Raw genomic sequence first — 24,536 nt, 5'->3', positions numbered from 1 at the left:
AAGGAAGATGGAGAGAAACATTAATGAGAGGGTGAAACATCAATTGGTTGCCTCCTGCTCACCCCCTCGCCGGGATCAAGCCCACAACAAGTGCATGTGCCTGACTGGGAATCGAATCAGTGACAATGCTCAACCAACTGAGCCACACTGGCCAGAGCAAAAAAGAGCAAATTAAAAAAAAAATCAAAATGTCATCAGTAGGGAAATGGTTGAATACACTGTGATATAACTGGACAATGTAATTGTATTTAGCTATTTAAAGGAATGAAGTCTATTATATGAACTGATCTGGAAAAATGTGAATGATACATTGTTATATAAAAGAAGCCACTTGAAAACTCACATATGTTTCAATTTTTGTAAAACATGATAAAAGAATATGAAAAGATAGGAAAATCTGAATCTAGGAGTTACATGCGATTATGTTAGGAGTGGGATTTATGAATACTGAAAAGAGAGAAGGGGGCATAATGTTTTCCTCTCCTATCTAATATAAAATTTTTTAAAGGGGATAATAAGATTCTAGATGCTTTCTCCCAATATTTTACTGTGAACATTTTAAAGCATACAGCAAAGTTGAAAATATGTCACAGTAAGTGCCCTTATAACCACTGCCTAGTTTCTACTACTAGATTTATATAATACTTGCCCTATTACATATCTGTTCATTTTTGAATCTATGGGTGATTTTTACGTTTTTATGTTTTTTAGTATTTTCAGACTTATTTAAGGAAAGAACCTAGAGCCTCTTGTAAAAGAGACACAGCCTGTAGCAAAGAGTCATAACACCATACATACAGATTTTACTGATATTAATAGACATATTGATTGAGAATTTATTAGATGTATTTATCTTAGACATCATAGATATTATAGATATCATATATTCTCTCTCTCTCTCTCTCTCTCTCTCTCTCTCTCTCTCTCTCCCTTTATTGCTATTAATAATGTTGGTAAAGGCAGCAATGAACTTGTCCATTAGGGTTTGGCAAATACTTGAATTTCCTAGGCATCATGTGAGTCTCCATCCCCTGCTACCTTGCACTGACTTTGTACTCTGCTTTTCTAGGTCCCCCTAGTTAGCTTTGCAAACCCTATACACTCTTATAGTCTCATATAGCTTCCTTTCTCAGGATATTACATTATGACCTGTTTCTAGAAATTATTGAGTTTTGAGAATAAATATAAATGATTTGTGATTTCTTTGAGCCACTGCTTGATTTTAGGGTTCTGATTATCAGACACTCTAAGGAACTTGGGACAGACCATAGTTTGTTTTGGTCCTACATAATCTCATTTGGAGAAAGGGTATTCAGTTGAAGATGCACTGTGATTTGCAGAGAGGCAATTGTATTGAAAAGAAATAATGATTTGGTACTTAGTTATAAATATCAAAATGTGGAATATTAGTAACTTTATGCCAAACCTAAATTCTAGGATATTTTATTCTGCATAATTTATTTTACAGCTGGACCTTGCCTTCCGTTTTGGTGACTAGATGTCCTTTTCCTCCTCCCCAAACAGGATCAAATATATATAAGTTGCCCATCATTTCTCCGCTGGCTTATCATTCTAGGCCTACTTCCCATAATTTCTTATCTGCTTCCCTGCAGATCACATTCTAGTCTTACCAGATATCTTGGTTTCTGATAAATATCTGCGTTTAGTATGTTGTTCAACTTGTTTTATCTTTTTATAATTTACTAGAGGCCCGGTGCACAAAAATTTGTGCACTCGGCGGGGCTGTTCCCTCAGCCTGGCCTGTGCCCTTTCGCAGTCTGGGACCCCTCAGGGGGTGACCACCTGCTGGCTTGGGCCTGCTCCCCAGAGGATTGGGCCTAAGATGGTAATCAGACATCCCTCTGGCAGCCCGGCAGCCCTCGGGGGATGTCCAATTGCCAGCGGGGAGCAGACCTAAGATGCAGTCAGACATCCTTAGCGCTGCTGAGGAGGCAGGAGAGGCTCCCACCACCACCGCTGTACTGGCAGCCATCAGCCTGGCTTGTGGCTGAGCAGAGCTCCTCTATGTGGGAGCTCACTGACCACCAGAGGGCAACTCCTTCATTGAGCATCTGCCCCCTGGTGGTCAGTGTGTGTCATAGTGACCAGTCATTCCCAGTCTTTCTGCTGTTACGGTCAGTTTGCATATTACTCTTTTACTATATAGGATAGAGGCCTGGTGCTCAGGTGGGGGCCAGCTGGTTTGCCTTGAAGGGTGTCCCAGATCAGTGTGGGGGTCCCACTTGGGTGCCTGGTTGGCCTGAGTGAGGGGCTGATGGCTGTTTGCAGCTGGTCATACCCCCTTCAGGGTGGGGGTTCCCACTTGGGGGTGCCTGGCCAGCCTGGATGAGGGGCTGATGGCTGTGTTCAGGCTGGCCACACCCTCTTTAGGGTGTGGTTCCCCACTGGGATGCCTGGCCAGTCTGGGTGAGGGGCTGAGGGCCGTTTTCAGGCTGGTGGGCGACTGAAGCTCCCAGCTTCTCCTTTTTTGTTTTGTTTTTTTATTATTCTGGGATTTATTTACCTTCTATAATTGAAACATTGTTGCCATTACTGGCTCTCCCAGCTCTGAGGCCACAGCTGGCTGAAAGTAGGTATCTGGGGTTTGTTTAGCTTCTATAATTGAAACGTTGCTTCCGGAGCTCAGAGCCGGGCCACGGCAGGCGGGGAACCTTGGCTTCCTCCATCACTGGAGCAAGCAAGCCTCCTGCTCGCTTCAGCTGTGTGGCTTCCAGCCGCCATCTTTGTTGGCAGTTAATTTGCAAATCGCCCTGATTAGCCAATGGGAAGCATAGCGGAGGTATGGTTAATTACTTTTTTTGTCTTTTATTAGATAGGATTCTCCTCTCTCTTCTTCTTTCTTCTTCATTCCTCCACTTTCTTCTGTGGTCTGTCTGGTACCCACCCACCTACACACACACACACACACACACACACTCGTCTCTACCTGTTTAACTTGTTTAAATGCAGGGTCTTCATCTCTAGACTTATCCACTAGAAGCAATCATTTCTTTCTTAGCATTTCTGTAACACATTATTTACACTTTATCACTTAAAAGGTTGCTCCTCAATCTATGGTGTGTGACACAATAGCACATCAGTCTCTGGGGTTTGACTGAAAATGTAGACTCTAGAGTCCCAACCTAGACCTACTGAATCAGACCCTGCATTTCACCAAGATCTCAAGATCACCCTTGTTTACATTACTATTTGAGAAGCACTGTCTTAGAACAGATACCCAACTTTGCCTCTCACTTGATTGCTTTTGTGGCAGTGGATTCTGATAGACTGCCTTGTGATGGGGGCTGTCTTCATCTTTTATCTGCAGGGCACAGTGGATGGCTCTGCGCACAGCTGAGGCTCTTCTGTGTGTGTTTCTGAATGCAAGCCTGAGCTTTCCATGCGGAGGGGAATGTGAGGGAACTACGGGAATGTAGGATATGTTCGTGATTCTTGTCAGCGAGAAAGCTTTCAGATTGTCTCACTTCTGTCATTGCTGTGGTTACATTTTATAGACCGGGTATAAAAGGGCTCACCCCATTATCAAACCTGTTTTCTCCTCTCACTTCTTTGACAAGTGCCACAGTGACATGGGGTGTTTAAGCTTTTCGAAGCTTATGTGAATTTACTGTCCAAGGGCATAGATTTAAGGCACAGGGAAACACTGTATTGATATTTTATGAATAAGGTTATAGTTGTACAACTGGCATTATTATTGTTTGTTTCCAGAATTGGAAGCCTAATCACAAGGTCAGAGTAAGGTCCAGAATCCGATTTTGATACATCTGATCTCAGGAAAGTAATATTGTTTAGTTGATTATATTTGCTTTTTTGAAAACTTGGAAAGGGAGAAGGTCCATAATTTCAAAAGGGCTTTTTTGATCTCCCTTTATAGATTCTCTCCCCCATCCTCATCTTTCCTACTTTCCCTGGCATAATGGTTTTTCTTGTCTGTCACTTCCGTCTTCTCTTCTAGTTTTACATCTTTGTTTTATAGTTTTCTCATTTATTCCACTCCTTATTCCTATTATCAACACTGTATTACAAAATGTGATTTTTATGATCCTTCGCAAACAGCTGAGTGTAACTAATTAGTAAAATTATAATAAACATAATATGAATATAAAAAATAAAGAATTAAATGAAATAAATATAATAAACATAATAATAAAATAAGTAAAATAAATATAAGTATAAATAATATAATTATAAATAAAATAAGTAACGAGATGATAATTTAACCTACATAAGAACAAGTCCAGTGGATCTTGTGATTTTCTTCCTATTAGTAAAAATAAAGTTGAATATGTAATTCTATTTTCATCCATTTTGTTAAGATTGTGAAATTGGCCCAGTTGGTGTGGCTCAGTGGTTGAGCATCAACACATGATTCAGTTCGATTCCCTGTCTGGGCATATGCCCAGGTTGCAGGCTAGATCCCCAGTAGGGGGCATGAAGGAGGCAGCCAATTGATGTTTCTCTTTCATTGATGTTTTTATCTCTCTATACCTCTCCCTTCCTCTCTCTAAAATCAATAAAAACATATATATTTTAAAAAATTATAAAATTGTTTGAATACTTCTATTTCTATTATTTATTTAGAAGATACTTTCTAGTTCTGTGTTCTCCATGTGGCATTTCAGTGGATGCAAAAAATGAATTATAAAAGTAAAACACAACTAGTTTGCCCTTCAAGACTAAGGTGCTCACATGAAATAGACAGTAGATGCAATACAAGGTAAAAGAGGATACATACTAACACACATGCAACACAGTTATCATAGAGTTTTTGTTCACAGGAATCCAGGAGGTACTGGATGTGCAGAAATGGCAGGAAGTTTACTAGAGCATTGAAGGACTAGTTTCTATGAATACTGGTTACTGTTGTTCACTGTCATATTCTCATCCTCTCTCTTTTTCTCTCCATCTCACTCGCTACCTTCCTCCATCACAAAGCCTCTTTTTCCCTTTTGTCCTTCCGTTGTTGTGGTTTTTTTTTTGTTGTTGTTGTTTTTTTGGTCTTTGGTGGACTAATGTTGGTGTGATTTTGATTCTGAAACCAAAAGCCTCAAAAAGCACAGAATTCTGTTTGGAAGGCATTTTACAAACCTTTCCTATGAGATTGTCTGTAGGGAAATTTCTTCCTGTCCTGGATATACAATGAACCATTTATTGGTCTTCAAGATCTCAATACTAACTCATTATTTTAAAATTTATTATTTTTTTCTTCCAGAAATTTATTTGACCATTTCTTCTTGTTTTTCTGCTAGCTTGCAATAACAAGAATTAGTCTTCATTCTTGTGTGTGTCTGTGCTTTAGTTATTTTTCCCCCCTAAAATTTATTGTAGTCAATTTTATACTTGCTATAGGCTTAGGAGGTATTGGGAAAATATAATTAAAAACAAAACTTCTCAACCCAAAAAATCCTCTCCACAATGATATGAGAGAAAGAAAATACCTTTATTTTTGAATAAGCATTAAACCAGATGTGATGCATATCACAAGCAATTCACTAAGAGACTGCAAAGACAGGAAGAATTGTCACCCTTTTATAAAGCCACACAGCCTATTGCACATGAGTTTTCAAGATGACCAATAACTTGTCTTCAAGTTAAAGGACTTGGGAGCATCATTTGTAGCACATAGTCCATCCTGAATTTATTTGGTAATAGGGATGACTACCTATGTTATTTAGTTAGCTTTAACCAAGGGGGGGGGGAACTTCTCATATCTTTATTTTTAACTGTATTATATTGTGATAAAAATACTTAATATAAGATCTACACTCTTAACAAAATTTTAAGTCTACAATGCATTATTTTTTACTTAGGTATAATGTACGAGCTCATTTAGCTTCCATTGATTCTTAACTTCCATCTCCTCCTCCCCCAGTCCTAGGTAACCACCATTCCACTCTTTGATTCTATTAATTTGACTATTTTATGTTACTCATATAAGTGGAATCATGCAGCATTTCTAATTCTGTTACTGGATTATTCCACTTACTATAATATCCTCAAAGTTTATGCTTCTTGTGGCACATTGAAGAATTCCTTTCATTTCTAAGGCTGTATAATATTATAACATTTTCTTTGTCCATTCATTTGTGGATGGGCACTTAGGTTTTTTCCACATCTTGGCTTTTGTTAATAGTGCTGCAATAAATATGGAGTAAAGATATGACTTCAAGATCCCGATTTTAATGTTTTTGGATAAACACTCAGAGATATGGGGTTGCTGGATCTGAGTCTGTAACTTGGAAAAAGGTGCACCACTGAATTTAGGTTCTTGCCTTCCCATAGAGACTGGGAGATATCACCCCTATCTTGATGCTTACATTTCAAAAAGATGATCCCCAGGTCTCTGAGAAAGACATTTCTACGGCACAAAGCGGACAAGAGACTTATCTAGTCTTCAAAAGGATTTATCGAAAGAGATGAGAAAGTACCCAATAATTAGTATTTTTCTAAAACAAATGCTCTGACAAAAAGGAGCAGTGGGAAATCATTTCTCTTATTTTCAACAAGAAGAATGAAGCCTTATATTTTTAATTTGTATTTGCTCTTACAGAGCCTAGAACTTATTTTCATGTGTTTAACTAATGCAATTCAGAATTTAAGTCTTAGTTTTTTTCTGAGTTTATGATCAACCAGAGATTCAGCTGAGGTTTGTCTTTGGCCTTGTGTAACAAATTATATACCTTCCTGTTGGAATCTGATTTGAAAATTCGTTCACATTTCTAAATGTTTTTTTAGTTTTTTTTTTTTTTTTTTTTTTTTTTTTTTTTTTTACTGTGGCAAAATATACATAAAACTTACCATTTTAACCATTTTAAATTAAGTGCATTCACATTGCTGTTCAACTGTCATGGCCATTCATTTCCAGAACTTTTACATCTTCCCAAATTTCAACAGAAACTGTATCCTTTTTTAGACACTAACTTCCTGTTCCCTCAACCCCTGGCAAAGGCCACCAGTAGCATTTTAATCTACCTGTTAAAAACTACCTGGAGGAGATCAGGGGCCACCACAGTGATTTGCATCAACATGGATGGACCTTGAGAATATCATGCTAAGTCAAATAATTCAGGTAGAAAAAGTTGAGAACCATATGACTTCACTCATATGTGGGATTTAAAACTGAAAGCAGCAAATGAACAAACAAGAAAACAAACAAACAAAAAACCTCACAGACACAGACAGCAGTATGGTGGTTTTCAGAGGTAATCAGGGAGGGGAGATAATAAGGGGTAAAAGGGACCAATATATGGTGATGGACGATGATTTGACTTTGGGTGGTGGGCACACAGTGCAATATACAGATTATGTATCATAGGATTGTACACTTAAAACCTATATGACCTTATTAACCAATGTCACTCCAATAAATTGAATAAAAAGGAAACTGCATAGAGAGGAAAGAAGAGTCTGTTTGCCCAGGATTCGAAATACAAAAGTATTTTCTTGGGAAACTGATGGGGGGAAAACCACATTACAACCATGAATGTTGTGGGGGGGAGAGAGGGGATGGTCAAGCAGGGAAAAAGGAGACATATGTAAAATTTTAGACAATAAAAAACAAAAAAAAAAAAATGTTGAATGTGGTGCCCCCTTTATTCATGAGATGGTACACTAATTATAAATAATCTAAGTCTGTGCCATTCCCAGAAATGTCTCATTTGTGTCACTTCATTTATTTCCACAGTAATAAAAACTGCTTTTTTAGTAAAATATTATTGCTTATAATTCTGGGACTTCACTAATGTAGGTTGACATTTTCTACTACCATTGCTTTAGTGAATCTTTTGTCTTTCTTAATCGATCTTTTGCTGTATTTTGTGATACGCAGCAAACTAAATAAGGAGCAGTTCCTTCCCCTGTTTTGCTTCTAGCCAACCACGGGCACCGGGGAGAAAGGTGTAAAAGCATCGGTGCTGACGATCTGCTGCAATCAGAGAACCTTATTTAAAACCCAGCTTTGCTATTTGATTGCTATGATAGCTTGAGTAAGACACTTCACCTTTTTGCACCTAATTTCTTCATTTTGTAAAACAGGAAAATCATATTCCTTTCTGAATAAGTGTTGTGAATATCAAATAACATAAGACCTGAAAAGAAGCACTGGGTATACTGTCAAAGTGTAGATTATTTCTGTTGAATAAGGTACCTGGCAGGGAATTGGAAAATATGTGTTGAATGAAGATATTGTTCTCAAAGTGAAATTTCTGAGGGTTCTCTCCTCCCCACACATACTCCTGGCCTGCCTGATAACCTCCACTGTCTGTTTTGCTCTGGTTCCTGATCACATCCTGCTCCAGGTTTAAAATAACTAGAGCTGTTTAGCTGGTGTTGTTCAGTGGTTGAGCATCTACCCATGAACCAGGAGGTCATGGTTCAATTTCTGTTCGGGGCACTTGCCTGGGTTTCTAGCTTGATCCCCAGGAGGGGGCATGCGGGAGGCAGCCAATTAACAATTCTCTCTCATCATGTATGTTTCTATTTCTCTCTCCCTCTCTCTTTCTCTCTGAAATCAATAAAAATATAGATTTAAAAAATCTCTAGAGTTCACATTTTGGGGAGAGATAGAAAGGGTCCAAAGGCATGTTTGTTATGTTCTCTCATTGGCTCTTACTTTCTAAGTCTAGCTGCTTCCTCAGAGCTTTGGAGCAGTTAGTAGAAATACAGTCATCTCCTGGAAAATATCCAGTAGGAAGAAGGGACTTTCCTTTTTCCCCAGCAGCAGCATGCACAGGAAATTTCATGCTGGCCAAAAAAATAATGAGCAGCAGTAATATTGAATCAGACACCGTGAATTCAAATTCAACAATATTCCAGGGCTAGTCCCAGGAGTCCCCTATGTGGACACTGGGCAGGAGTCACTGGGGATCTTCTCTTGTTCAGTGTCATCATCAAGCACAGGATAAGTGCAAATGTGCGTATTATAAGGCATAACCAAGTCTTACACTGACAAAGCAGATGGCAATCGCAGGGTATTCTTGTAAACTGACAGATTTCGGTGAGAACACAACTCCCTGAAGATGATCTGGAGAAGAAGATGAGTGTTGAGAGACCGGAGGTGTGGAAAACAATGGAAAGAGTGATGGTATTTTCCTAGACTGGGGAGCAGCCTGTAGGAACACCCTGCCACGGGCAGATGATCTGCTACTGCATACAGAAGCTGGCAATCATTCAGTGCACAGCGCTGAGCACTCTCCGTGTGCACGGCTTCAGGCTTGGCCCCTGAGACAAGCATCCATCAGAGGTAAGGCTCTCAAGAAAGAAGACATACACATTTAATTGCAGTACAGAATAAAAAATGACATTAATGGGACCAAAGGGAAAGTTGTAGGGAGGATACATTACATCTGGCCAAGAGAAGAAGGGAGGTACCATGAAGGAAATGGCTTTGGAAATAGATCTTGAAGGATGGGCAGTGTCTGTATATGTGAAGATGAGCATGCAGGGCATTCCAGGCAGAGGGATGATTAAGAGGGAAGGGGGGAAAGGGGTGATTTATAGCACTATCTCTATGTGCACCTGTGGCCAGAGTCCAGGTTATATGAGGAGTGAGCAGAAAGGGTTGGATAGGGCAGTTTTGACACCAAATCCAGAATGGCGAACGAAGGCTATCAGGGGAAAAGAATTAAGATGAGCTGTGTGGGGAAATCGATTTGGTCCTTGTCATCAGTCAGCCTTTACAAGTGTCCTCGCAGCCCTGAAAACTTTCCTGAGGCTTTTACCACCTTCTTGTTTGTGATGTGGTAAACTTTTGGGGAAGCAACTTTGGAGAATGATATTTTAGTCTGTTTTCAAGCATCAGTGAAAGGAAAGGGTATATATGTTCAAAAAAAAACTACTACTACTGGTTTTTAGGTCAGCCTAATGAACCCATGCATTTCCTCATCTTTCTCTCTTTTCAAAGAAGGGCAGACAATTAAAAATAATAGCTCTTCTAATTTTTTTTAGCATATATTAAGGTCACAGAGGGAAAAGGGGTTATTTACTGGGTCTCGTCATCTGTACTGTTTCCTTCTATAATTGGAGAAATAATAGCTCTCCCCTGTTTTCCTTTTCTTTCTCCATGGCATCTAATGTTCTGATTTTGCAACAGGCTTCAAACATCCAAAATGCTAGAAGTGAAACCATAAGTAACTCCAATTAGCTATACTGACCGAGCATAACATCACTATACTTAAATTCAGCAGCATGTCTTATGTCTCATTTTTGGTAACCATTATGATATTTTTTCTACATCAGCTTGCCACAGGGATAGCTCAGCAAATTAGAAAATTGATTCGAATTTCCCACTTTCTCCCCCCAATTAAGAATTCATGACCCTTATCTCACTAGGAGTTTTTTTCTAATATGCCCCATGAGAGAATTTACAGGAATTTCTCCAGCTTGGTCTGTTGCCTTATACAGATGAAACCCCTTATTTTTCTGAAAGAACCTCAGTCAGCATTTCTAAACTCTGCCAAGAATCCTAGTGCTTAGAGATATTCTAAACAGAGATTCATAAAGTCAATTAAGTTTGAGGAACACTGTAAATGATTCCTAAGTAATTTAGTTTCACAGCGTACATTAGCATTCTAAAGACCCCCAGAAATCCTGTAGAAAAAGATAACTTTTAACCTCATTTTCACCTAATATTAATCACCCAATGTTTCTCTAAAATGAGGGCACAATACTAAAACATATACAGACAGTCCTTGGGTTACGTTGGACTCGACGTAGGTTGTTTTGTGGTTGCATCGCCATCTCCCATTTATTTATATAAAAAAAAGTTCCGTCATTTTGACATATGTACATATGTACATATGTGCTTTATGGTTGTTTTTTTATCATTTATTTACCACAAACAAAGGTCAGGAGTTATCTTTCTTTTAATTTTTTTTTTTTTTTACTGTTTTACTTCATTACTACTGTGTATGTGCCCCATGTGCGTGACTTAGGTGCTTATGTAGGTGGGTTCCTACTTAAAGGTGAACATCGCATTATGTTGCGCCATAGGAATGGATCTCCTACATAACCCGAGGACCGACTGTATATTTTTAAAAGCATTCTATAGAAGCCCACGCTGGACAACATGGATCAATATGTGGCCTTCAGAGGGTCTAACTTAATCCAAGAATACAATTCAAAAAAATATCAATAGCCTTGCATTTAGACAGATGTATTGAATTCATCATTTGTCTACCAAACAAGATTAATATGAGGATTTTTTTGTAACTTGGCGATCCTTTAAACCCTGTCTCTATCAACAGAGCTGCTACATCTTATATTATTTTCCTAAATCCGAAGAAACACCAGAGGGGACTGAAATAATAAGACAGTAATTTCGGCTGCAGAATGCAGATCTCGCTGACCCTGTGGGGTTATGGCAGAGTAAGATTAATTATGCAGATGTGCCACCCGAGGCTTTGGAGTTGAAGTCCCCTCTTGTAATTCACTGCAGGATCATTCATGTAGCCAGCATTTTGATATGATTATTATTCCACCACGGCTTTATCCGCCCCTAGACAATTACAGAACCACTTACCAGCATCTCTCATTGATTTCTTATTTAAAATTCCCTGGGCCACGGCAGGCATTCAGGTCCTGTTGTTGGCGACAGCTACAGATCAATGGCATGGAGCAACAGGGGGTTTTCTTTAGGACATGACAGATGCTGAGATTGTTTGCTAAGCAGAAGACAGACATTGGGACTCCAGTAGGAAGCAGTGTTTCTGGGGCCCAATGTCTCTAACACAAACGTTTAAAGTAATGACAGCAAGAGCAGAGAGGATGCGTATAGTAGGAAGATCATGAGATTTGGTGTCAGGATGTCTGAGTTTGAACACTGGTTTCACGATTTATTATCTGGGCCACTTCGGGGAAATCACTACTTTTTCTGTAAATAGTGTTTTCTGAAAATAGTGTTTCTGGGCCCCCATATCTCTAACACAAATGTTTAAAGTAATGACAGCAGGAGCAGAGAGGGAGCACAGAGCAGAAAGATCATGAGATTTGGTGTCAAGAAAGGTGAATTTGAACACCGGTTTCACCATTTATTATCTGTGCCACTTTGGGGAAATCAGTCCTCTTTCTTGTAAAATGAGATTGCTATTAAATACAAAACTGCTGGCAGTCTTCTGAGGCTTAAATGAATATATGTGTGTGGGGGGAAAAAAACAACAACTTTGTGAATGGCAAAGTGTTTTAAATGTAGTTTTTGTGCTAATGAGAAAGGCTTCCATTCTTCATCTGGCAGAGTCAGCAAAATCAAACATGCCTGTTATGGCCCAGTTGCTTGGGTAATGTCCTGTTGACTCCTCTAATGGCTGGTGCTGCTACCTAGGGCAGAATGTGGTCACCATGCATTGATATGATTAGCGGCTTCAAGGAGTGTATGCCCTTGAAATTATGTGCAGAATAAAATTCCCTTTTCTAATTGCTATGCTTGGTCCATGGTGTTAGGGACTTCATAACTACAAGACAATACCCATCTAATTAGAATTTTTCAACAACTTTTTCTTCCTGTTCTATGCTCAGTGGAAACAGTAAGGCTTACTTTATTTTAATTTTGCCTAAAATGCATTTCTTACTGCATGGATACATTTTGGAGTGTTACCCATCTTTGGAGTGCAGCAGTAAAGCCCATCTTGTTCAAAGAGGTCTCCTCCCCTCCATACCTTCATAATTCTGTTCTCCATATTAAAATGCTAGTGATTCCTTCCTTAGAGCATGATGCTTGGACTCATTTGTATCCTATATTCTATATAATAAAAGTGCCAGGTCGTTGGGTTGGCCGTTCAACCAATCAAAGCATAATATGCTAATGACATGCTAAGGCCGCTCAACTGCTCGCTATGATGTGCACTGACCACCAGAAGGCAGATGCTCTGACCAGTAGGTTAGCTTGTTGCTGGGGTCCTGCTGATTAGGACTGAGCAAGACAGGCTGGACATGCCCTGGAACCTTCCCGCGGTCCCTTCTGGCTGGCCAACTTCCTGTGTCCCTCCTTGGCCATGACCATGCACTGGTGGGGTCTCTCAGCCTGGCCTGCACCCTTTCGCAATCCGGGACCCCTTGGAAGATGTCAGAGAGCCGGTTTTGGCCTGATCCCGTAGGGCAGGCCAAGGGACCCCACTGGTGCATGAATTTGTGCACTGGACCTCTAGTACTTAATAATAGCAAATATAGCTAAACTGCTTTGTACAGTTAAAGAAATAACAGCAAATATTCTTTTAGGCATTTTATATAATGTTAACTCATATAATTCTGTCAACAAACAGATAAGTAGGCACAGTTATTCTCTCTATTTTACAGTTGAGGAAATTAAGGCACAGACAGAATAAGTAACTTGCTAAATATTTCACAGATACTAAGTGGCAGAGGCGGGGATTGGAGCATTGAACTCAAAGAATTCAGCTTTTAACTACACCGTTATAATTAGCAACATGCATGCTGGAGATCCCTACTAGATTGTGAGTTCCTGGATGCCTGGGCATGTTAAAATCTGTTTCATCCTTTAGCATTTAGCACAGAAGGTCCACATAGTAGGTATTCAGTGACTGTTCATTAGCTTTGCATTGGGAGGGGGAGGGGAAAGCTCCTGAAAGGCTTATGGTGCATCCACAAAATGCCTCATTTGTACTGTCAGTATACATATATTTTTAGTATATGTTTCACCCTCTTGCTTAATTTTCTTGTCAAAGCATTTTCAAAGCTCCCACTGCACACTGCTTGAGCACCTCTCTGGGAGGGTACTGTTTTTTCTAAGTGGCTGTATGGTGAAGATAAGGCATACTTGTTGAAATTAGGGTCACTTGAATCTTCAGTACTTTATGGATCAATACATAATAGCCCTATAAAATTCCCAGAATTTCTCATTCTGCTGAAAGGGCAATTGCATGCTCTTGCTTTATTTGCAATAAAGTCACCAAATGTCAAATGCGTATGTAAAGATCTGTGCACCAGAGCCCCCAGCCTGCCCCTCCATCCAGAGCGATTTGGTGGACTGAGGTCACATCCCAGACTACAGGACTGGTGGGTGCCCATTGCCATCTGTCAGGATGATCCTGGTGTCCAAAAATCAGTGAAAGAAGCCATAGAATTTTCTCAGCAGGGCCACAGACTCACACAGAACTCCTCAGTGTTAGTTCAGAAGGGGATTTTCTTTAACACTTTAGATACAGAGAGATGGGATTTTCTTTAAAGCTCTCTACTTTGGGCTTATGTGTTCCCAGGAAGACTTGGAGTATTGTCTTTGCATTTCAGGGACGATTGGTGTTGGGGATGGGAGGATACCTGGTGCGCCTTGCTCTCCAGCAGACAGAAAGCCTGAAGGCAGAGGCTGTCCTGAGGTCCCCGTGTTTTCCCACAGTTGGCACAGTGTCGGTCTGGTATGCGGTGAGACTTCCGTGAAAGTTCTAATGTAACATTTGCCTTTTACTCTTTTTTTAAAACAATATATTTTTATTTATTTCAGAGACAAAGGGAAAGAGAGAAACATCAATGATGAAAGAATCATTGATTGGCTGTCTCCTGCACACCCCCTCCTGGGGATTGAGCCTGTAATCCAGGCTTGTGCCCTTGACTGAAATTGAACCTGGGACCCTTCAGTCCCCAGGCGACGCTCTATCCATGGAGCCAAACCAGCTAGGGCTGACTTTAACTCTTCTTAATCAAACTAGTTGTGGAAACAGAGGTACCGGGGTAATTAAGTGCAGAGGCGAAGTCACACAGCCAGTTAATACAAAAGTCAGTACTGGGACCCAGACTCACCCCCCTCCCTGCTCTGTTTGTCTGTGTAATTGATAAGGAGGAGCCCTTAGGGCTGTTTGAGTAGCTGAAGCTGCTGATGCTTCCAGGTCCCTGAGCAGGTGGGCATGTGATGTGTGATGCTCTGGTCTGATAGATGATCCCTGGCAAGCCGATCTTTTTTCTCCTGACAGAAGCAGGAAGATGACATGGGGATATGCTCTTGTAAAAGGATAGCCGACTGTGTTGTGAGACCAAGAATGGCTTAGATCCAGTCCAGTCCAATGTCTAAGGCAGGCTCACTTTTTAGGCAGTGGATCTTGATGAGAAGTCACATCTGTTTACAGCCATCCCTGGAGAAGACTGTATCCTGTGGACGACCATTAACCCAGCTCAGGAATCTCATGTGCATGTGATTATCTGTATAAAATAAAACATCAACACCCTGACTGGTTTGGCTCAGTGGATAGAGCGTTGGCCTGTGGACTGAAAGGTCCCAGGTTCGATTCCGGTCAAAGGCATGTACCTTGGTTGCAGGCACATCCCAGTAGGAGGTGTGCAGGAGGCAGCTGATCGATGTTTCTCTCTCATCGATGTTTCTAACTCTCTATCTATCCCTCTCCCTTCCTCTCTGTAAAAAAAAAAAATCAATAAAATATATTAAAAAATAAAGCATCAAAACCTCATATCTGCATCATTCTTCACTGTTTATGAAGCTTTTCCATCAAATCTAATTTGATCTTTAAAGCAGCTCATGAAGCAAATATTTGTTATACTATTTCACTGATAAGGATGCTAGGATCCACAGGGGTTAAGTAAATTATTCCAGGGCACACAGTTCAGGAGTGACCAACAGCAAACTAAACAGAGGTGGACTGTGTCCTAGGAGGTTGTGGTTGTTGTTTTTTCCCCTATTACCCCACAGTTATGTGTTTATTGTACAAAAGCATTGGGCTGTGTACTGTGGACACAAACTTGGAGTCCTAGTCCAGAAAAGGATGGGAAAAGAGAAAAACCTAAATAAAACAGATCAGCACAGAAATTCTTCAAGGGCTCTAAAGGAGAAACAGATACCTGCCCAGTTCTTAGAAAAGGCATTTTGTACTTCAGCCAGCGGCAAGATAAAGAGAACTGGGAAAGGATGCAGAGGGGAAGGGCAGCTGTGGGAAGGTTAGCATTAATTTCCTTTCTCTGGTTGCCAGTTTCGTCTCAAGTAGAGTTGAATGATTTTGGAAAGCATCTGCATCTTATAGACTGAGAATTGATCTGGGAATTAGAGCCTGGGTTCTCCCTTCTCTCATTAGAGCTTTCACTCTATCAGTATTCCCAATGAAACCTTGAGAGGCTGAATGCATGAAAGAGGGGTTCATGGTCAAATAACATGGTTAATGCAGTGTTAAAACAAGTCAACCACGATATTTACTTGGTAGATTACCAGAGCTTTTAAAGGCTAATGTGTTCTATGAGTATTCAAGACAGAGCTATCTGACATGTTACTTTTCAAATTCAGTTTGGCCACTTGGTCCTTTGGCAGAGTGCACACTATGGGATATGGCCATTTCCATCAAACACTTCAGTGTGATTATAGTGTACTTGATCATCGATTTGTTCTTTTCTCTATTTTTTCCTTTTGTATTTATAAGTCCGATTTTGCTCCTAAACTGTGTGATCTGGGATTATAAAAACTGTTGTGTTCATTTCTTTAAACTGCAGTTTCTGTTAAAGTGTATGAAAGAAAGACCCAATAAATACTTCTTGATTTGAACAAAATTTGATTCTGTAAATGCAGGAGCTGGAGTGCACAGTTTTTATGGAGAAATCTATGAAAGCTCGACCACAGTTTTGTTGCCTGTGGCCTCTCTAACAGTCTGCAGATGGTGTCTTTCTTTGGAGAGCCTCACAGACAGGATCGTGATCTTCAGACCATTCCTTTGAATCAGGTTATTACTGTCAATGTTGTTATATGAAATGTAAAGGAAGAAAACCTCAGGCTAAGAAGCTACTCTATGCTGGGAAACGTGATGACTTTCCTAACCTGGAGGAGACTAGATCTTGGTTGAGAAGGTGATGTGACTGGTTTGTGTCAGTGGTGGGTTATAATACCACCCAGCTATCTACTTGAACTTCCCCTGACATCGCAGTTTCCCGGAGAGCAGAGAGGTCTTCTGCGATGCTGCTCCCTTGCCGTGGGACCAACAGTTCCAAGAGGACAGGGACATTTTTCTCCCCTCCTTTTTGCCCAGAGCTTGAGAAATATATGTTGTGTGAATTAGAAGAAATGTTACATATATTAATCATAAATATCCAGCCCCTCCCCCAGCCTTAAAGTTCCCCGAGATGACTTCCTACCACATTCTGTGTTGGATTTTAAGCTGCTTTCTTTATTTAAAAGGCTGTACATAATGTTGTCCAGTGCCTTTTACTAACCTTTCCCTGTTGGTTTAAACCATCCTTTAACTTCAATCAAGCAAAAGTTTTTCCAGACTTTTTATGCAAGCATGACATATTAATGGTAAAGTATATAAATACTAAGCATACAGATAGATGAACTTTTACAAATGCATCATCATGCAACCATCATCACACTAAGAAATAGAACATGACCAGACTTTAGAAACTTCAGTCTTACAACTGCCTATCAATATTGCCAAAAGCAATCCAACAATTAAATTAAGTTATAAAGTAAGCAATTTATAGCATATTTTCCTTTTGATTTTAAAGTCTTCACCACTTTGGATTCTTTCAAATTTAAACAAAACAAAGCAAAAAATCCCAGGGTATTTTATAATGTCAGAACCCCTTATATTATTGTGTAATTATAGCACTTTATAATTACAAAGTCTTCTTTCACATGTCACATCATTCGGTCCTTGACAACAGTCCTAGGAGATAGTCAGGGCAGAAGTTTTTACTTCCATTAAAAAAAAGAGAAGTATTTGAGAATAGAGAAGAGAAACCTTCTTGACCATGATTTCTTCATGTTCAAGTTTTATTATGTTATATAGGTACTAATCGGGGTGAGCACTTCATAAGGTATATGAATGTCTAATCACAATGTTGTACATCCTTAACTGAAAAGTAAAAAAAAATCAGTGTAGAGCATAGTATAACAATTGTGGCTTTCCTGTAAGTTAGAGAGGCCTGACTTATAACTATACCAACTATACCTGTCTTCTCTGAAATATTTGGGGAACAGAGCATTAAATTTGGACCTAGGATACTAAACAAAGTGTAGGACATGGCAAGTTTTTTTCCCCAATGGTCAATAGTCAACTCAAAAAATTAACTTGTGTTCTTCTTTGTAAATAATATTAATGGTAGCTCACATTTGTCTGCTGCTTCACAGTTTCTCAAGTGTACTATTTCATTTACTAAGAATTAATGATACCCAGCCTTTACTGAGAGATACTATGTTCATGGACTGTGCTAATCACTCCACGGGGATTATCAAGTACACTCCTCCCAAAACAACTGATGAGGCAAGTATTAGTCCCTATCACCCCCATGCAAAACTCCTGCTTCAGTATCTCAAAGTACAGAAAACTTAATCATCAAATTTTCCACTCACTAGGAAAAGGGTACACTGAAATACTCTTCTTGTCCTCATTGAAAAGGGTACATGAATGCCTAGCTTGTCTATCTTAAATTAGTCATCAATGCAGTGACCAGGAAATACACTTTATCTATCTAAGTGGTTGCTGTGAATATTCTTTTCTTCTTCTCTGAGGCTGTCCAAGATCAAACAGTTAAACTTAGAACTTAAGTTCAGTTCCCTTTCACTTTCATCTCACTGAAAAACTAGTTCTATTTCTCTTTGTGATATTTCTTCCCTCATTCCACAGGACATGGTGCTATTCAGAATATTAAAGAACAAAAGGGAATCAATCTGCTCATATCCTATTCCAAACTTTGAAAGACTGCAGGTGGTATGTTATGTTATATATGTCTCCTCAGATTTTCAAAGACTTTGAAGGTATTTAGAAAGAAAGAGAGAGGCAATAGCTAATGTTTTCTGGTGTAAACTTGGACTCTGCTGGTTGTATCAAGGTTAACAACTTTGGCTTGATATGCTGAAAGTTGGGATAATTCATTGATCTCCCTATGTTCCTGAACTGCTAGACTTTTCTGGAACATTCAGTACTTAATGACAGGACTCTTGTTATTTTTAAAGTAAACGTTGAAAATAGAAACCATATTTAAGTTAAAACAGCTTTATTTAAACTATCTAGAGGGGTTCACAAATCATTTGTGGATATTTTTTAAAAGAAAGATCATGTCACTTAAAATATACTTTAATCAATATACAATAAAATAGACTTTTTTGAATTACAGCTCTATGAACAATAACTCATGTATCAACTCATTTAATCACTGCCCCAATCAGGATATGGAACTGGTCTATCCCCCAAATAACTCCTTTGTGCTATCTATCCCTGTACAGTCACACCCTCATATTACCTCTAGTCCCTGATCTGTTTTCTATCACTCTAGTTTTGTCCTTTTGGGAATGCAATTTAAATGGAATTAGACAGATAGTAACCTATCTAGACAGGCTTTTTTCACTTAGCATAATGCTTTTGTGATTCATCCAAGTTGTTGTTATCAACAGCTCATCACTTTGTATTGCTGAAAAGTAGTCTATTTTTTTTAGATGCACCAGAGTTTGTTTATCCATTTGCCCGTTGAAGGATGTTTGAATTGTTTCCAGGCTTGGTAAATTAATAATAGAACTGCTGTGAACATTTGTATATAGGTTTTTGTGTGATCACAAGTTTCCACTTCTCTTGGATAAATCCCGAGGAGCGGGATTGCTAGACCCTATGGGAAGAATATTTATAACTTTATAAGAAACTGCCAAATTATTTTCCAGAGGGGCTGTACCATTTGGTAGTTTCAGCAGTAGGGAGTTCCAGTTGCTCTGTATTCTCTTTAGCACTGGTATTTTGTGTAGTCGTGTCTATTTTTGAGGGTTTCATTTGCATTTTCCTTATGGCTAATGACTTGAATATCTTTTCATGTGTCAGTTTTCCTTCTGAGTAGAGTAAGTCTCCCTGTACTCAAGGGGGGTATGTTCCAAGAAGCCCAGTGCATGCCTGAAATCATGGATAGTACCCAAACCTAAATATAATATGTTTTCTTTTCTCTGTAGGATACACACATTTGCACTTAAAGGAAGCACTTTACGGCTTCATTACTTTACTAGTATAGCATCACTACTCCTGTGCATGGGCCTATTACTAAGTAAAATATGGGTTACTTGAAAACAAGCACTGGGGCCCCTAACTGACCAACAGGCAGGATACACAGGGCAAGGGGAGGATTCACATCGTGGGCAGGATGGAGTGGGACAGTGAGAGATTTCCTTAAGTTACTCGGAATGGTGCACTATTTGAAATTATGAATTGTTTATTTCTGGAATTTTCCATTTAATATTTTTGGACCATGGTTGATTGTCAGTAACTGATACCATGGGATGTGAAATCACAGATAAGGGGGATCAGCTGTATCCTATTAGGTAAAGTATCTCTTTAAGATTTTTGACATTTTAAAATTGGGTTGTGTTTAGTGTGATTCCTACAACTTCATTCTTCTTTTTCAAATGGTTTTTCATATTTAAGGCATTTCTCTTTCCATATAAATTTCATAATCTGCTTGACTTTATCTGTAAGCAAAATCTTGTTAGGATATTTTGTTGGAATTTCATTAAATCTGTCAATTAATTTTGGGGGGAAATTGACAGCTTTTCTATGTGGAGACTTTTAGTTCATGAATATGCTATGTTTATTGTATTATTGTTTGTTACTATTATAACCAAATTAACAGAACTTAGTGTCTTAAAACAACTCTTTTTATATCACAATTTCTGTTGGTCAGAAATCCAGGTACAGTGTGGTTTATCTGGTCTTTGTTTAGGGTTTTACAAGGCTAAAGTCAAAGTGTCAGCAAGGCTGGGCTCCTTTCTGGACTCTCTGGGGAAGAATGCATTTCCAGCGTTGTTGGCAGAATTCTATTTTCTGTGGTTGTGGAACTGAAGTTTCCTACTGACTGTCAGCTCTGTAAGGCCACCTGTATTCCTTGACATGTTGCTACATCTGTCTTTAAATCTCACAGGCTTTTGAGTTCTTTTCTTGCTTTGCTTTTCTCTGCTTTGTCCTTCTGCTGCATCTCTCTGACTTTAACCAGAGAAAGTTATTTGCATTTAAGGGCTCATGTGATAGACTGGGCTCACTTGAATAATCCAGAATAACCTTCCTACTTTAATATTCATAACTTTAATTATATTTATAACATCCCTTTGGTTAAGTAAGATAGCATATAGATTCCAGGGATCTAAGGCATGGGGCCATTCTGCCAACCACATAATTCCATTTATTTAGTTCTTCTTTGATTTCTTTTTATCAATGTTTTATAAATATCAGCATACAGATCTTGTACAGGTTTGGTTAGACTTTAAGCTAAATATTTCATTTTTGTTTTAATTATTATAACCACCCTTATTAAAAGTGGTTTCTGTTTTCCATTGCCAGTATATATTAATATGTTTAACTTTTGTGTGTTGACTACATATTCTGGGACTTTACTTATTTCTATTTTTAATAGGTTCATTAAGATTTTTTTTTTTATGTTGAAAATTATGTCATCTGTGAATAGTCTTATTGCACTGATTAAGACTTCGGGAATGAAGTACAAAGAATGAACATCCTTGCCTTGCTCCTGATCTTAGTGGGAAAGCATTCAGTCTTTCAACATAGGATGCAATGTTCACTGTAGGTTCTTTGCAGATGCTCTTTATTGGTTTCAGGAAGTTCCCTTCTAATTTTAGATTGCTGAGAGGTTTTCTTTCTATTACGAATGATGTGGAGTTTTGTCAAATGCTCTTCCTGCCTCAATTGATATGATCATGAGATCTTTCTTTCTTAGATTTTTCAAATACTGAAACTAGCCTTGCATTCTGGAATAAACTCTGCTTGGTTATGGGATATCTATAGATTTCTTTTTTTGTGTGCTGTCTGTGGCAGGTTTTAGAATCAGAGTAATATCTCATAAAGTGAATTGGTAACTGTCTTGTCATCTATTTTCTGGAAGAGATTATGTAGAATTGATGTTATTTATTTTTTAAATGTTTGATTGAATTCACCAGTGAAATCATCTGAAGCTTGGGAATTTATTTTTTGGAAGGTTACTAACTGCAAATTCAATTTCTTTTAATAATAGGATCAATGAAAGGATCTATTTTATTTTGAATGAGCTTGGGTAGTTTGTGGTTTTTAAGATGTCTGTCCATTTCATCTAAATTGTGGTATTTATGTGCCTAAGGATTTGAACATTGCCTTATTACCATTTTAATGCCAATGTAACCAGTAGTGATGTATCATCTTTCATTCCTGATATTAGGGATATGTGCTTTATTTTTGTTCTTGGTTCACCTAGCTAGAGGTATAGCAATTGTATTGTTCTTTTCAAAGTACCAACTTCTGGTTTTATTATTTTTTCTGTCTTAAAATTTGGGGTATCTACTCTTTTTTTCCCCTTCATTTTTGATTGGTTGGTTTATTGTTCTCTTCTCTTTCCAAGTTCTTGAGATGGGAGATTAGATTACAGGCTTGAAGTCATTCTTTTTTAATGTAGGCCTGTAGTTTCTTGGATTATCCTGTACACACTTCTACAACTGCATCCCACTTATTTTGATATACTGTTTCTTTCACTTTTGTTCAGTTCAAAATATTTTCTAATTTCCCTGTTTGATCCATGGATTATTTAGTTATATTTCTTAAGTTTGAAGTGTTTGGAGATTATCCTGTTATTTTTCTTTTATTGATTTCTTGTTTAATTATGTAGAGAGAAGATTGACTTTAATTCTTTTAAATGTGTTAAGGTGTGTTTTCTGGTGCATGGGGAGACTCTTATGTACTTGAAAATAATGTGCCATTCTTTAACTTTTAGAGTCCTCTAATAGTTGTTCCACGTATTATTCCTAAATTTACAACTGCAGTTCATTGATAATGACAGGGTGGAGTTTGCTTGCTTTGTTTGGCCCAGAATCAGAGCCTTTCATGTCACTTTGCTGAAAGTTTTTCATTAATAAATCCTAGATTCTGGAATATTCTTCACAAGGACCCTTCTATGGGTCAAAAAACTAGAAAACAGATAAAAAATTGATGATGAAAATACCTCTGATTTTTAAGTAAATGCTGTCTCCTTTTCTATAAAATGGGATAATTAATAATCTGGCCTATGTCCTTCAAAGACTTATTTGTTATAGCTGTACAAGACCTGCTCAGTAAGTTAGAGAAGGGAAAAAGGACCTGGGTGGGATCAGGACTCAAGCAAGCGATATGGCTGCAGGGCTAACCTCACACAGGGATGACCTGCCAGGTTTGTGCCTTGGTGTTAGTGGCCACATTTTCAATAGGCAGGTGATAGCAAAGGGCATCTGTTGGCCAGGAATGAAGCAGGTGATAGCAGCTTCATGGTTACAAGAGGCTTATCCAGTTCAGAGAAGACTTTACAAGGCACAGGGTGCAGGCTCCTGGAAAAGTGCTGAAAAACACCAGGTTGAAGGTCCAAGCCCCGACCAGGCTCATGGGCTTCAAAGAGTAGCCATGATCTGAATATAGAGCTATAAGTGGAATCAGGAAACTGAGGGAGAAATCAGTCCTGTGGACTATTGAAATGCTGATGTGCAGAACAAAGGCTGAGCAAGTGGTCAGTTAGAAAAATTACCATCCTTGGGGAAGCAAAACTAGTTTTAGCCTGTTACTGGCTGCTCAGTGAGAGAATCCAGGGCTAACTCAGAAATGAGACCCTAGTGCTTATTGAGCCTAGAGAATGCAGAAAATAGAAAGCTTCATATGCAGGAGTTGATGTTAAAGTTCTGAGTGCATGTTAGCTGTCATTATTAACATTGTTGTTGATAGCGTAGACCTAAGTACATATTTGAAACTTCTCGCTGAAACTGGTTTGGCTCGGTGGATAGAGCGTCGGCCTGCAGACTGAAGGGTCCCAGGTTCGATTCCTGTCAAGGGCATGTGCCTGGGTTGCGGGCACATCCCCAGTGGGAGATGTGCAAGAGGCAGCTGATGGATGTTTCTCTCTCATCGATGTTTCTCACTCTCTATCTCTCTCCCTTCCTCTCTGTAAAAAATCAATAAAATATATTAAAGAAACAAAACAAAAAAAAACTTCTCACTAGGTGATATAGGCATCCAAGTTGATATACCAGGAAACAATGGCATTGACTATGAGAGAAGTACCAAGACCTCAGAAAGGAAGTATAAATGTGATCATAAAGTAAATAAAATGGATAATGCAAGAGAGGCTAACTGGAAATTTATTATATAAAATTTCAATCATCTGAAGCAAGGGTAGAGTCTGTTAAAGTCTACCACAGTAATCTAAAGCTAGACTGTAATTCAGACCATGAGAAACCATGTGTCATTAGGCAGGTTTATTTTCCTTCAGACAGTTTCTCCATCTCTGCAAATACCCAGTACTCCCTCCCCCCAAGAAACAAGAACCAAAGTGTATTACTCTGGGTTAGAGCATTGGCCTGATATGCCAAGGCTGCAGGTTCAATCTCTGGTCAGGGCGTATACAAGAAGCAACCAATGAATGCATAAATAAGTGAAAGAACAAATCTCTCTCTCTCTCTCTCAAAATCAATAAATACTCCCTATTTTTTAAAAAGTGTATTACTAGTCACAATAATAAAATTCTTAGGCAGAATGCAAGATGATGTTAAATGAACCTGCCTTCTTAGAGAGGTCGCAGACCAGCCAACCTCCTCCCACTAA

The 24,536-nt window shown here is 38.8% G+C and overlaps 1 protein-coding gene across 10 annotated transcripts in view; it reads left to right on the top strand.

The window, feature by feature from the left end:
• The window catches only part of LOC118677195 (interleukin 1 receptor accessory protein), a 157,930-nt gene that overhangs the window by 24,456 nt on the left and 108,938 nt on the right, over positions 1-24,536 (top strand). The window contains exon 2 of one of the 10 annotated variants that reach the window (XM_036352090.1): positions 14,260-14,384. The exons of 6 other annotated variants lie outside the window; for them this stretch is intronic. Coding sequence is in view for 1 of the 4 variants with exons in the window: in XM_036352084.1 (XP_036207977.1) it covers positions 18,588-18,668 (81 nt within the window). In the remaining 3 variants the exon portion in view is untranslated. Of the gene's footprint in view, positions 1-14,259; positions 14,385-17,799; positions 18,669-24,536 lie in introns of those variants that run through there. 3 more of the 10 variants (XM_036352084.1, XM_036352093.1, XM_036352095.1) reach the window with 3 other exon arrangements.

Source organism: Myotis myotis, unplaced genomic scaffold, assembly GCF_014108235.1.
Source record: "Myotis myotis isolate mMyoMyo1 unplaced genomic scaffold, mMyoMyo1.p scaffold_m19_p_2, whole genome shotgun sequence".
Taxonomy (NCBI): Eukaryota; Metazoa; Chordata; class Mammalia; order Chiroptera; family Vespertilionidae; genus Myotis; species Myotis myotis.
This window is presented reverse-complemented; position numbering and strand designations above follow the sequence as displayed.